General features: G+C 40.0%; 1 protein-coding gene across 1 annotated transcript in view; it reads left to right on the forward strand.

Annotated features, from left to right (window-relative positions):
* FERMT2 (FERM domain containing kindlin 2) overlaps positions 1 to 15398 on the forward strand; it is an 88993-nt gene that overhangs the window by 60121 nt on the left and 13474 nt on the right. The window contains exons 4-10 of the mRNA XM_075531642.1: positions 1438 to 1572; positions 6576 to 6801; positions 6891 to 6993; positions 8789 to 8896; positions 11903 to 12037; positions 12766 to 12815; positions 14726 to 14850. Of these exons, the coding sequence (XP_075387757.1) occupies positions 1438 to 1572; positions 6576 to 6801; positions 6891 to 6993; positions 8789 to 8896; positions 11903 to 12037; positions 12766 to 12815; positions 14726 to 14850 (882 nt within the window). The remainder of the gene's footprint in view (positions 1 to 1437; positions 1573 to 6575; positions 6802 to 6890; positions 6994 to 8788; positions 8897 to 11902; positions 12038 to 12765; positions 12816 to 14725; positions 14851 to 15398) is intronic.

Raw genomic sequence — 15398 nt, forward strand, 5'->3', positions numbered from 1 at the left:
TAATACAAGATACTGAATGATAGGAAGAAATAGTTGGCATCAGTACTGGAGGAAGACTCATTCACAGATATTGAGAAAACGTAACCTTGCCTCCTGAAAGCCAGGATGACTTGAAGCACTTCCTCATGAATATCAGAGAGTACAAGCTTCTTTATGGATTCCAAACCCAACACAAAAATGAAAGTGCTCACAACTGGACCAGTCGGCAACATTGTGATAAATGGGAGAAAGAGTGAAGTTGACAAGGTTTTATTTTACTTGTATCTACAATCAACACCCATGGAAACAACAGCAAAATCAGTTGCATTGCTGCCCACTGACCCAAGCCATGGTCTTTGTTCTCCTCTCGTGCATGAGAAAGCTGCACGGTGAATGAGAAAGACCTCAGGAGAATTGATCCATTTGAATTTCAGCATTGAAAAGAACATGGACTTGATCATGAATTGCCAGAAGAATGAACTAACCTGTCTTGGGAAAAGTATAGAAGGGAAAGTTTCCTTAGGGAAAACGGAAGTCTCATGCAGTCCCTGAAGAAGACAAGACGGTCAGTGAAAAAGAAAGGGCCCTCACTGAGATGGATTTCCACTAGCCGCAAGAATGAGCCCAAACACAGCAAGGATGGTGAGGATGATGCTGACCTGAGCAGTGTTTTCATTCTGTCGTCGTTCTGAGTTTCAGTAGCATCGAATACAAAGAACACAGTAACCTCGTGATCTAATTCTAAAAACTTAGCCAATAAATATATTAGGGATCACAGCAAGATAATGATTTAATGCTAGAAGTTAGCGTAGGACCAGACGGTGTTTTGTTCTGTTATACCTATGGTTGTTACCAGTTGTTACCATGACTCGGTATTGATGGCAACTAACAACAGTGTTCCATTGTATGACCAGTGTTCCGTTGCTATGAAAATACAACATTTGGGGGGGAAAAGGAAATATAACATTTTGCTTATATATTTGGGTTGCTTGTGGGTTGGCTTTTTTAGTAAAAGGATTATAAACATCTTATAAATACTTAGTAATAAATAGCTGGTTAATATGGTCATTAGATGTTTAGCTTTTTAAGAAACTGTCAGGTTGGGTTTGGGTTTTTGTCTGTTTCTTTTTTGCCACTTTACACTCCTCCCAACTGGGAATGTCTTTACAAACACTTAATATTATCATCTTTTAAATTTCAAACAGTCTGGTCTAATGCAAAAGTATTTTTCTTGTGTGTGTGTAAAAACTATAGATAAACTAGAGTAATTTAATAGATTTTTTTCCCCTTGTACCAGCCAGCCATTATCGTTTCATAGCATCAGTGCCTTATGAAACACAAGGACAAACACAAGGAAATTCTAGATTATCTCAAAACAGACCGATAGATTTACCAAATATATAAAGGTGTTTACTTTCCCTATGCTCTAATAAAATAAGCTTTTTAAAATCTTACCAGATATCAGACATCCGGAAGAGCTTTCTCTTTTGAAAAAACCCAGAGACCCAACAAAGAAAAAAAAGAAAAAACTCGATGACCAGTCTGAAGACGAGGCACTTGAATTAGAGGGTCCCCTTTCCACTCCTGGGTCAGGTAAGACTTTGACTAAGTGAGCTGAGTGCCCGTGTCTTCTTTATAATTAGAAAGCTAGCCATGGCATCTTTTTTCAAGCCACTCTGTCATGAACATCCACCACGTGTAAAATTTCAGGCGCGAACCCACTGCCCTTGATGTGGTTATGACTCAGAGTGTCTCTATAGGAAAGAGTATGGTTCCTAAGACTAAATCTTTATAGGAGCTCTGGGGGCTGAGTCATGTTTATGTTTTAGAGCCTATGCAGTAATGCATAAACTAATCTATTCCGTGATATTGGTTGCAGTCCCCGCTCTGCATCTCCTCCCTGGATTCCCCTTTCCGTTCGTCCAGTTTGTTGGCCCTCCAGTCTTAAAGCCCACACAGGTTCCACGAATAAGTCTGGTCTTTTTATGGGCTTGAGCTTCCTTGTACATTCTTCTCCCACTCTGTCCAGGTCCACCTAATGTGTGATCCCCGTCAGAACAGTTGGTAGTGGTAACCAGGCAACCACCTAGTTCTTTTGGTCTCAAGGTTGTGAGACTTTATTTCATGTCTTGTTTTTCTCTTTATTGGTTATATCTTGGATGGCCACTATCAAGTTTTTAAGGCCCCAGTCCCTTCTTAGAAATATCTTCTGCCAAACTTGTATATGCCATCCTATGCCTATGTATACACTTGTAGATTATGGCTTATTACTGATGGTGCTTTTTACGCATGCCCCATGTCTTCCTTTGCCTTGATTATGTTGTGCTGACCTCCCCATTTTTTAAAATCATTTTATTGGGGTTTCATACAATTCTTATCACAATCCATACATAAATCCATTGTGTCAAAACATATGTACATTTTTTGCCATTATCATTCTCAAAACATTTGTCTTCTACTTGAGCCCTTAATATCTGCTGCTCATTTTCCCCCTCCCTCTCCACTCCATCTACTAATACATGTCTATTACCTAATTAGTGATTTTTTTTTCTCCTCTTCCATTCCATCCCCAATAACCATTAAATATTTGATTTTTTATAGTTGTCTCATATATTGTCTTTTTGTATTACTTATTTAGCATAATGTCCTAGATTCATCTGTTGTGAGATTTTCACAGGTTTTTTTTATTGCTGTATAGTATTCTACTATGGATGCACCATAGTTTGGACACTTCGGTTGAGTCCATCTTTCTGCTATTGTGAGTAGTTTTACAATGAACATGGGTGTATATATGAGGATTCAAAAAAGTTATTATCTTTTAATTCCATAAAATTTGAAGCTGTCTCATATTTGTACTTGTCCTTTTGCGCTTGACTTACTTCGTTTAGCATGATTTCCTCCAGTTCTTCCCATGCAGCGATGTGTTTCATACGGTCATCACTGCTTTTTAGCAATGCATAGTACTCCATTATTTCTATATACCACAGTTTTTTTTTTAAACGTTTTATTAGGGGCTCATACAACTCTTATCACAGTCCATACATATATATACATCAATTGTATAAAGCACATCCATACATTCTTTGCCCTAATCGCTTTCTTTCTTTTCCCTTTTCTTTTTTTACATTTTATTAGGGACTCATACAACTCTTATCACAATCCAAACATATACATACATCAATTGTATAAAGCACATCCATACATTCCCCGCCCCAATCATTCTCAAAGCATTTGCTCTCCACTTAAGCCCTTTGCATCAGGTCCTCTTTTTTTTCCCCTCCCTCCCCGCTCCCCCCTCCCTCATGTGCCCTTGGTAATTTAAACATCATTATTTTGTCATATCTTGCTCTATCCGGAGTTTCCCTTCTCTGCCGTCCCTCTCCCAGGGAGGAGGTCACATGTGGATCCCTGTATTCAGTTCCCCCATACCACAGTTTTTTAATACAATCATCAGTTGATGGAAATTTGGGTTGCTTCCAACTCCTTGCAATTGTGAACTGTGCCACAATGAACATTGGAGCACAGATGTCTGGACTTGGTTTGTTCCTTGCCTCTTCTGGGTATTTGCCCAGTAGGGGGATGGCCGGGTCGTATGGTAACTCGATTTCCATCTATTTTAGATATCGCCAGATTGATTTCCATAGTGGCTGTACATACTTACAGGTCCACCAGCAGTGGATGAGAGTTCCTGTCTCCCCACAGCCCCTCCAACACTTGTTGCTTTCTGATTTTTTTGAATTGGGCTACCTTTGAGGGTGTTAGCTGGTAACTCATTCTTGTTTTAATTTGCATTTCTATTATGGCTAAAGATTGGGAACATTTTCTCATATGTTTGTTGGCCATTTGGATCTGCCCCTGTGACACTTCTGTTCAGGTCCTTTGCCCACCTCTCAAGTGGCGGATTAGTTTTTTTCTTTTTAGAAGCTAGCAGAGTTTTGTAGATTTTAGTAATAAGGCCTTTATCTGATGTGTCATTGCTAAAGATGTTTTCCCAGTCCATGGACTCTCTTATTACTCTTGGTGAAATCTTTCAATGTTTACAGGTGTTTTAACAACTGGCTGTATAGTATGTGCCAAAGTCAGGTAAAGCAAGCCCTCCCACTGTGTCCTTCTTGAGGAGTTCTCTGCTAATTCTGGGCTGCTTCTTTCTCCATATGAAGTTGATAATCTGTTTTTCCATCTTCTTTGAAGATGAGGGTAATTGCATTGGGGTTGCATTAAACTTATAAAGTACCTTTGACAGAACTGACATCTTGATTATGTTGAGTCTTCCAATCCACGAGCATGGGATATCCTTCCATTTGTTGAGGTCGCTCTTGTTTTCTTGTAACAGTGTTCTGTAGTTTTCCCCATATATTTTGTTCTTTTAGTCAAGTATATTTCCTAGATATTTCAGTTTGTGTTTGACTATTGTGAAGGGTGCCACCTTTTTGATCTCCCCTTCTGTGGTCTTATCCGATGTGAATAACGAAGCTGTGTCACATGACTGTGTTTTACTCACTCTTGTTTTCTTAGAACATACACTCGGGAATGGACTTGCTGACTGTATGGGATTTCTCTGTCTGGCCTTTTAAGGAAGCATCACACCATTTACCACAGGGGTTATACCATTCTGCCGCCCTGGTATCCCAGAAGAGTTCCACTCTCCCCAAAGGCCTTTATGGCCTTTTTGTTCTGGTTTTATCGGTGCCATTATTACCCAAGTGGAATGTATCTCAACTGAATTTTGCATGTTGATCTTTTATCCTGCCACTTTGCTGAAAGAAGCAACTCCTAATTTGTCCCTTTTAGATCTCTTGGTTATCTTTGCCTGTAGTCCAGAAATCTTTTATTACTGACTACATTCTACTTCATCTTACCCCTACTTTAGTTGTTTGCCCAATTTAAAACAAATCTGAACAGAAATCAGTGAACTATTCTGCCAGGATTATTAGTGAACTAAGATTTGAAATAAATTTAAAATTCACATACTTGCTGACCCAGCAAATACTGCTAGAATTGGGAAATAGTGCAAACATGTTTATTGACACATTTTAATATTAACAAATGCTAAACAAATAATTGTTTGAAACTTTATCTGTGAAATAAGCAATTAGAAAATTATACATTATAGAAGTTAATGATTTCCCAAATTTACATGTATACTCTATTTAATCCAGAATCTTTGCCCAACTAATCTAACATGTTTTCAGCCCCTTTAATGACTTTGTTTATTCAAATAACCTTTTCACAAAGGGATTGTACAAATGTAATATGTAACCTGAAACTAGGCTGATATTTTTCAGTCTTAAACAAAATATTTAAGTATTTTGATTTCTTAATACCAAACAAGGAGAGTTCACAACTTGTTGCTTATTTAACAGTGCTTACATTCTACAAGTTGTTTTCGTGACCATGGTGAATGCTATAGGTATCAAATCAGATGCTGCATGGTCAGCAAGAGGTCATTACCTTCTTTTCTAGACTTAGGCTGTGACAGCTACATAGGTCTCCAAGGTTAATTGCCATGTTCCACAGACCATTTGTTCTGTTACAGCATTAGGAGGGAAAGAAGCCAGAGAGGAAGAAGGGATTCTTAAGCATGTTTCTAGATTGGGTAAGGGAGGGAGTAGATTCTATTTATACATATATATATATATATTAATTATGACTCAAAGACAAAATATAGTCAACACTGCTAAGGGAGGTGCCTGTACATAATTTTTCACTTTTTAAAAAGTCTCTGAATTGATCTCATTTAGTTGTAATTAAATGAATGTGACTGTACCATCAGTTAAATAATTCAACAGAATTTTACTTAATTTGTCTAGCACTAATTCTGAGGAATCTGAAAATAAGAATATCCCTGTATTGGCGAGTTTAATTATAAAGTATACCTTTGCTAACCAATTTCTAGAACAAATTTTATCTACCATTTGTCTGAGTACTTAATTTATAAATCTTTTGAAACCAAGTTAGGTGCATACTGAGAAAGCCAGACTGTTCTCTTAGGTCATGTGAGTGTTCAGTTTCATGGAGAGACTAGAGCCCAGCATGATTCTTGTGAATTAGACAAAAGTAGCTCATGAGATTGTTTAGCCTTAAATTCACTTCATGTACTTCAGTTTGTGATTCCCAATTAGGAAGCATCTTTTTTCTTTTCCCATACTTCTTTTCATTTTCCTCCGTTTGTTTCTGTCCTCTATTGTTGCCTTTCCTTTACCTTCTGAATTCCTTTCTCTCCTGTAGGCACTGATGTTCTTTACATTGGCCCTCTGAAAGGTGAGCCTCGCCACAATTAAAGCCAAAAACGTGTTTGTCTGCTTCTGTATCTTTAACTTACCTTCTAATTCTCTTGAACTGATTTTGCCCGCACCCCTGAATTTGTACCAACTCTGTTCTTTTCTAATTTATATTCTGTTTATTACATGTCCTAGGGCTATGTAAGTAGAATTAAAGTTAATTTCACGTATTTTTAAGACAGATCAAATAATGTACTAAGTTTTCTTTACAGAGTGAAGCTTGTGCTTCACAGTGAGCTTTCTGTCATTAGAGCGTTTATATTGAGGAGGCTCTGTGCTTCATACTCACTACCTGTTTTTATTGTTACTTATTAGGAAGCATATATTCAAGCCCAGGACTCTATAGTAAAACAATGACCCCCACTTACGATGCTCACGATGGAAGCCCCTTGTCACCAACTTCTGCTTGGTTTGGTGACAGTGCTTTGTCCGAAGGCAATCCTGGTATACTTGCCGTCAGTCAGCCAATCACATCGCCAGAAATCTTGGCCAAAATGTTCAAGCCTCAAGCTCTTCTTGATAAAGCAAAAATCAACCAAGGGTAAGTGTTCAAACGCAGGCATGTGTGAAGAACTTACCTGACTAGAAATAGAAATATTTAACTCTCTTCCACTGCATGTGTTTGGCCAGGTGGCTTGATTCGTCGAGATCTCTCCTGGAACAAGACGTGAAGGAGAACGAGGCCTTGCTGCTCCGATTCAAGTATTACAGCTTTTTTGATTTGAATCCAAAGGTACCGAGGGTTTAGAGGGGCTTTTCTTTGCTTGGTTTTATTTTTAGAAGTTGGTGGGGTAAAGAATGGTTTTTATATGTCAATATTGAATTACATTAAAAACACAAAGCTTTAAAGAAAAAGGTACTTGTAATTTGTGTAAGTCCACCCCACCCCCAACCCCCGTTTTTGGTATTTTAAAGGATTCTAATTTGATAGTACAGAATTACTATAGCTAAGTTTTTGTTTTGCTTTCACATCTTCAAATACACTTTAATAGAAGAATTTCCTGAAACTTTCAGATGTTTATTATAAACCAAAAGCTATTTATTTGAAGTTTTTAAATAGTCCTTTGTAAGGTTTACATTTCTGTGTAATAGGTAAACCTCGTCTGGCCTGAGTTTTCCCTGTCAGGTGATTGGCATCCATCTGTGCTTTGCTTTTTGGATAAGATTGGAATTTGCAAGAGACCTGAAACTCCCTGCTCCCAAAGAAAACGAAACAGACACTTGGCACTGAGAGTTAGAGCCTTTTTTTATCGAGCTTAGATAACTCTCCATCTTTTATTATGTAACTACATTTTTGTGCAAGTAAAATTTGCACAGTAGCACTGTGAGCATCTAATTTTCTACTTTAAGGCAACGTCCTACCCTGTTGTAGTCGCGTGATGAAGGAGACTATTGGAGCAAGTTACATTTTGGGGGAGTTACTGGAAATGCTTTCTTAGGGTGTTGACAAAATATTTAAGACACTACTGTTATCTCCTAATAAATAATTATTTTCCATGGAGTTGAATGTACATTGTATTTTGGATGTTTAAAATAACAGCTACTTCCGCGTTGTGTATGCTTCTCCACAGTGAGCGTGTTGCCTGACATAATTGTTTCACCTTCTAGTTTTACATCATTTTAGGGTGATGCTTGAAATAATGATACTGTGGAAAAATAAAAGTTCTTCCCCTATTAATATCAAGGGTTTTTATGTTAAAGGGTTTAAAATATAAAGATTATACCCCTAGAAACTCCTTTGTTGAGGATATACACAGCCGAACACAGTTTGGCGGTGTGTTTTCTGCGTATTGGACAGCCAGCGCACCGTGCTCTGCGGGGTCGGAGCTGCTGATGCCGATTTGACCTCGTGTGGTTCTTTCAAAACCAAACCACTCACTGCAGACTGAGTTAAGCCGACTTGAGGAGGTACTTTGGTCTGAAGTTTAATTGTGCAGGTTCATCCATGGCTCCATAGAACCGCGTCTCTTAGAATATGAGCTCCTCCATTTCCTCCCAGAGTAGAACCTGTGGCCCCAAGCTTCCATATTGGTAGCCGGACCCTTTCCAGCTCTTCTGGTCTTGTATCAAAGGAAGGCGTTAACTTGCTCGTGGGAGAAATTAGCCACATATTTTCTAACCCTCTTGATCCATGTGAGTAGAGACCCATCTTAATCTCACTTTGAATTAAAAAAGAAATTAGATGCAGGTAATATTTAAGGAAATCTTAGAGAACTCTTGTATGAGTATTTGATGGTATTTAAATTTTTTTCTTGGGAGTTTTATTTACTAAGTTTTTCTGGTCAAACTTTAAATATAGGTAATTGTAAATTTGTTTTGTTTTGTTTTGAATCATTTTACTGGGGGTTCATCCAACTCTTATCACAATCCACACATACATCCATGTGTCCAGCACATTTGTATATTTGTTTCCATCATTCTCAAAACGTTTGCTTTCTACTTGAGCCCTTGGTGTCAACTCTTTGGTAATTCAGAATTTCTAATGCTAACAATACTAAAATAAAACTCTCTCTCCCCGTCCCCCGCAGTATGATGCAATCCGAATCAATCAGCTTTATGAGCAAGGTAAATGGGCTATTCTCCTAGAAGAGATTGAATGCACCGAAGAAGAAATGATGATGTTTGCAGCTTTGCAGGTAGGTGAGAACATTGGCAAATGGGATTTGGGGGCATAGGGATGGTATGGGACTATATTTTTAAGTTGTAATCTCAGTCGGTTTTTGATACAGTATTTCTATATAGACAAAAGTGAGTTGAGGAGATACTTAGAACTGTTACTTTCCTATATTTTATTCTCATAAAGTCAATAAAAGAAGCTACTACCGTTTTCCCTTAGATTAAATTGTTATTTTCCCAAATGTGATCCTTATCCACCCCCACCCTAACCCCCACTTCAGAATGATGACATTGCTTGTTAAATTTGGACTGTGTGTACTTATCACTACTGTTGAGTTGATTCCAAATCAAATTGACCCTAAAGGACAGAGAACTGTTCCATAGATTTCCTAGTGGTTACTCATTTAGTCAGCAGTTCAAAGCCAGCAGCCGCTCTGCTGGAGAAATGCAGGCTTTCTACTGCCATACAGTCTCAGAAACCTACAGGGACAGGTGTATGTTGTCCTAGAGCAGCGCTCTCAACCTGTACATCACGACCCCTTTGGGAGTCGAACAACCCTTTCACAGGGGTCGCCCGATTCATCGCAGTAGCAAAATAACAGTTATGAAGTAGCAACAAAAATAAGCTTATTGTTGGGGGTCACCACAGCAGGAGGAACTGTGTGAAAGGGTCACGGCATTGGGAAGGGTGAGAACCACTGTCTATAGGGTCACCTAACAGTTGAAATTAACTCAATGGCAGCGAGTTTGAAATCTTAAAGGAAGCCGACTTGGCAGAGCAGCCAGTGAGTTTCAACTGCCGGAAGTCTCTCAGAGAGCGTGAGAACTGCAGGCTTCTCCTTGATGGTGAGCAAGCAGCAGCACCGGCAAGGAAATCTTTGTGGACAGGTGCATTTGTTTGATCTCTCATTTTTCTAGAGACTGGATTAAAAAGGGAGTGGGATAATCAATTATTTAATTTTTCTCCAACTTCTGGGATATTCACAGCCTGTGTTTTGGGGGACGCTGCAGTCTCGGATGTGTAGAGCCCTACCCTACGTCCTGTATAATTGAGTCTAAAGATTCCATCAGTCCTCCCAGCATTGAGACGTGTGTCCCAGAGTTGCATCATGCCCTCCACTAAGACCCGGGTGGCGGGTCGGGGAAGGGTGGTAGGGCTGTTGCAGCAGTCCCAACGCAACGCAGCCCAGTGGACAACAGAGGAGCTACTGTCTGCTCTCAGTCCTCCCCCTGTGTGCGCCCGTTTGGGGAGCCACTGCCCTCCATCTTGTGCTTTAAGACTGTTAGGCTCTTTCTTTCCTACTTAGCATAATTGCTGGCCTCTATCAGGAAAATGTTACATGTAAAATACATACATTAAAGATCAGAGCTTTTATTATATTTCTTTTAATTTTTTTAAGCCAACAATGCCTGGCAAATAGTAGGTGCTCAGAAATAATACATTGGAGTTCTACATCACGGTGTTTTCAAAGAAACGTCTGTGGCAACCTCCCTACCAGTGGGCATTTCATTTTAGTGCAGTAGACACACCTCAGTTAATTTAAGCACACCACCGAGAGAACTTTAAGGTGATGAATTCCTGAGTTGTATGGTGTCCCTAAGACTGACCTGAAGACTATAGTGAGCCATCCAATACCAGCAAACTGTTTGGAAGTAAGATGGGAAACGCCTAGTATTTTCTATTTAAGACAAAACTGTCTTCCCTTGAAGCTTCTGGGTCTTCCTATAAAAGAAATCTAGGTAAAATAATGATGAAAAGAAAAATAGTTCAGAGTGAGAAGGCTATAAATTAAAAAGTGGATGCATTAGTCATGTTTTTAAAACATTTAGGTCCAAAGTATGCACTCAGCGTCTTTTGCATCAATCACCTAAGGCACTGAGAATCACTTAATAAAAAGGCAGGCTGTCGTGGGCACCCTGGACTTGCTGAATCAAATACTAGAGGTAAATCTAGGTATCTGATTTTTAACCCACTCATATGATTCTTAATATATTGTTCTTTGAAGCTTGGGGCCACTGAGGGCCCCAGCCCACCTCGTTCTCCATGATCTGTGAATATAGATGTTCTTACCACTGTGAGGACTTCATTTTGTCTCAACTGAAGTATAACCAAAGATTGCTCCTGAATTCAGTAAATCCTAAAATGGAGAAGATACTTATGTGGCCTCAGATTAGTTAACCGATGCTTCCATGGTTAAATTGTACTTAGTGAATGAATACTTCAGGAATTTTGCGTGTTACTTAGTGCATTGAAAGGTACCTGAGTGTGCTGACTCGTGTAGAACTGTTCTCCAGTTTTCAGTGGCTGAATTTTTGGAAGTAGATTACTGGACTTTTCTTCCCAAATGAGTCTGTGTGGGCTCCGATCTAAATGCTCTAAAATAGAACCAGCCTTCCGGTTAGCAGCTGAATGCATTAGCTGTCGGCAGCATCCCAGGGCTCTCCTCAGAAATGTCTATCTCTGGGTTTCACTGGGGAAATCAATCACATTCTCTTTGGATTCTGTTTCTCCACAAACTTGGAAGCCTTTACTGTGTGTGTTCACACATTAAACATCATCTTTACCCATTCTTACAGTGTAACGCTCTCCTTCTGGCCTTCCGCTTGAACTGAGGGTGAGAGGAAGTGGAACTGTACCTTTCGACATGATCGTAATAACTTTGAGGAGTTATGTAAGATGACAAAGCTAACCATTTCCACGAAGACCTTATGCACATGCTATTTGTCAGTCAGTATTCACTGATAGTAGGTCCTGTTTGAGGTACAGGGAATATGTTGTAATGGAGGCGGGGATGAGGGAGACGGACAAAACCATCTAAAATCTCTGGTCATGGAGAAGTGTCCGTCTACTCCAATTCTAAGGCTTCTCAGACCAATAATGCCCCAAGACCCGAGACACTAGCCTGACTTAGTGCTGAACACTTGACTTTCCTGTTGTAGCTCATAGGTACGTATACGTCTTTTCAAAGTAGGTAGTGAAAAGCATTCAGTTAGCATTTTGTAATGAAAGGGCATTCTGGTTTCAGTATCATATCAATAAGCTGTCAGTCATGACGTCAGAGAACCACGTGAACAACAGTGACAAAGAAGTTGATGAAGTTGACGCTGCCCTTTCAGACCTGGAGATTACTTTGGAAGGGGGGAAAACATCAACAATTCTGGTAGGGTAAATCTTTTTGCCTATTAATGGGGTCGGTCGTGTCCAAGCATTGTCTGAGCATTTAGATTCAGTGCCTGTCCCTGTGTATGCTAGGTCTCCTAAGGGGGGGTGGGGGGGAATTTTTAATGCTTTGGTGATCTATCAGACATTTTTTATCCAGGAAAGTTCAGTAAAGATCCTTGTTCTGACACCCTGCACAGAACAAGTTGTAGGAGAGTATGTATGCATGGGAAAATTTAAAGCCATTGTGGGAACCGTAAATGAATTTTGGGACATGGATTAATGTTAGGTTCGCTTTTATAGTTTAGGGATAAGTTACCGCTAATGAAACGCCTAAGTTCAGGGAGGTTCAAAGCCAGATCCCGATCTTTTGCTGTCTGATAGACTGACTTAAGCAGCCCCATAGGACAGAGTAAAACTGCTCAGTAGCGTTTCCAAGGCTATCAGTCTTTACAGCCCCTCCCTTCTTGTGAGGAGTGGCAGGTGGGATTGACTCACCGACCTCAGCAGTCCAGTGATTGGCCCACAGCACCACCACAGCTGGCTATAACGCTCAACATTGTCATTGGGAACTTGCCCCAGTTTTGACTAGATTCGAAGTGACACCATCATCCTGTGGGTTGTATGAGGTGCTACTTTGGCTTGAGGTGGGTAGTGAAAGAGAGAGGTAGCTTTGTTGTGAAACTTTGGCCACCCCAGATTTATCAAATTTTTCTTTTCTCTTTCTAGGGTGACATCACTTCCATTCCTGAACTTGCTGACTACATTAAAGTTTTCAAGTAAGTATAGAAGAAGGGAGACCAAGTGTTAGTGAGTAATAAGCATTATACAGTCTTGTTCCCATGAATTGAATGTAGCTTATCTAGAAAATATTACTGAATTAGATAAATACTAAAATTAATTTGAAAATTATCTCCCTTTACCAGATTACATTACTAATTAGGTTGTTCTATCGATATTTTTAAGAAAAAATTTATCCAAAAAAAAGGAAAAGATTTGGAGAGTGGAGGGTGAGTGGGTTGGAAAGAGGGAACTGATTACAAGGATCCACATGTGACCTCTTCCCTGGGGGAGGGACGGCAGGGAGGGGGGGAGGGGAGACTCCGGATAGGGCAAGATATGACAAAATAACGATGTATAAATTACCAAGGGCACATGAGGGAGGGGGGAAAGGGGAGGGAGGGGAAAAAAAAGAGGACCTGATGCAAAGGGCTTAAGTGGAGAGCAAATGCTTTGAGAATGATTAGGGCAAAGAATGTACAGATGTGCTTATGCAATTGATGTATGTATATGTATGGATTGTGATAAGAGTTGTATGAGTCCCTAATAAAATGTAAAAAAAGAAAAGAGGAGAAAAAATGATTAGGGCAAAGACTGTACAGATGTGCTTTATACAATTGATGTATGTATATGTGTGAACTGTGATAAGAATTGTATGAGCCCCAATAAATTGTTTTAAAAAAAAAGGAAATGATTTATCCTAGAGATGCTGACAATCTAGAAATACAGCAGTATTTCAGATTCCTCACTGGACCCCTAAAGTGAGGGCACTAAGCAATACATTGTTGCTTCCAGGGGCCTTGTTCAGAGCCCCAGACTCTATTGAATGTTCTTCCTTTTCTCATGAGCCATTAAAGTTGGGTTCCAAATATATCTAATTGAAACTTTTCAGCAAGCAGTCCACGCAGAGAGGGAGCAGAGGAAAGGAGGTGATGGTACAACACTTGTGCTACGAGGCAAGGTTGAAAAGCCCTGGTAGAATAAATCGTTCGTTGTAGCTGAATATACAGAAATTAAAACCGGTAACATTTCTGACATAAGGAGATTTCAGATGCTGTTAGTCTACCCGCTTCCCTCTCCCTCAATAAGCTTTTTAAAAATCTTCCTGCACCTTTCCTGAGGACTCCACTTTCTTTTGCATTAGACCTTAAAGTGTCAAGTCAATGTCACTATTGAAATACCTTCGAAGCTTCAAAATGTTTGTGGGAAAATCCTATTAATTACACTTTCCTACAAACACGATGATACACACACAAACACCTTGTATGTGGTCGGCCATACGTGCCCCTCCCACTTGCAATCATGCCACGTAAACAGCACGCCCACAAGTCTTCAGGTAATGAAAGTTGACCCTGATACACCCGAAAGGACAGCAGGACCCCTTCCCCTAGCCTGATTTCTATTAGTTGAAAGTATTATGTAGAAAATTCCAGAAGTAAACAGTTTGTAAGATTTAAATTGCACATTACTCGATATTTCATGATGGAGGTGTGTGTGTGTGTCACACAATAAAATCCACTCGGACTTGGAGCGTACCCTTGTGATAGGAGTGTGCACGCTGCTAGAGTGTTGTTCTTTTACACTGAGTGACCAGAGAGTCATTTATGGCTCAGAGTGACTCAGTGTAGGGTTTCAAATGGTAAGTGTCAGTGGGCGCAGACAGTCATCTTTCTCCCCTACAAAGCAGTTGCTGGGTTTGAACCACCAGCCTTACGATTAGCAGCCAACAAAACGACAGTGCCACTAGGCCTCGGCAGATCAAATAAGTGCAATATTGAATATAAGGCATTGGCCAGAGAGAACTGAATGCAGCCCCTGCAAACCTTGGCCTTGGGTTTTTTAAGGTGTACTATTCAGTAGCTTATCTTCTGAGGTACTGAAACCTCTTACTGCATTCTGTTTGACACAGGCCCAAGAAGCTGACCCTGAAAGGTTACAAGCAGTACTGGTGCACTTTCAAGGACACTTCTATTTCTTGTTACAAGAGCAAGGATGAATCCAGTAGTACACCAGCTCATCAAATGAACCTGAGAGGTAAGGGACCTTGGGGAGGGATCGTGGTGTGTAACAAACAAAACTGCCCTTTAAGGATGTAAAGCGCTGACGTAAAGTGCATAAGACCCCATTCCTTGGTAACCACTAACAAAATCTGGTCTCTGTGCATTTGCCCATGGTAGACATTTCATATATTAAGTAGGATTATCTACCATTTATCCTTTGTGTCTGACTTGACTTCACTGAGATTGCTGTAGGGTTCCCCCACCTGTCAGAGCCAGTATCAGAAGCTCTCTTCATGGCTGGCTGCTCTCTTGTATGCACAGATCATTACCTCGTGTGTTTCCTGTCCACCTTTTGACTGTTGTGAATTTAACGTCACCGTGAACATTGGTACACATGTCTCTCTCCTGGTCCACCTTTCATTTCTTTTGGTATCTACATAAGAATGGAATTGCTAGACCTCCTAGTAGTTCTGGGTCAGGCTTGGAACTCATTTATTCCAGTTCAGCTGCCTGCTGTGAGAAATTTACATTTTACTCTGGCTATACACAATCTGACTCTACATTTTAAAAAGATCCTGTTAA

This window comes from Tenrec ecaudatus, chromosome 14 (genome assembly GCF_050624435.1).
Source record: "Tenrec ecaudatus isolate mTenEca1 chromosome 14, mTenEca1.hap1, whole genome shotgun sequence".
Lineage (NCBI taxonomy): Eukaryota > Metazoa > Chordata > Mammalia > Afrosoricida > Tenrecidae > Tenrec > Tenrec ecaudatus.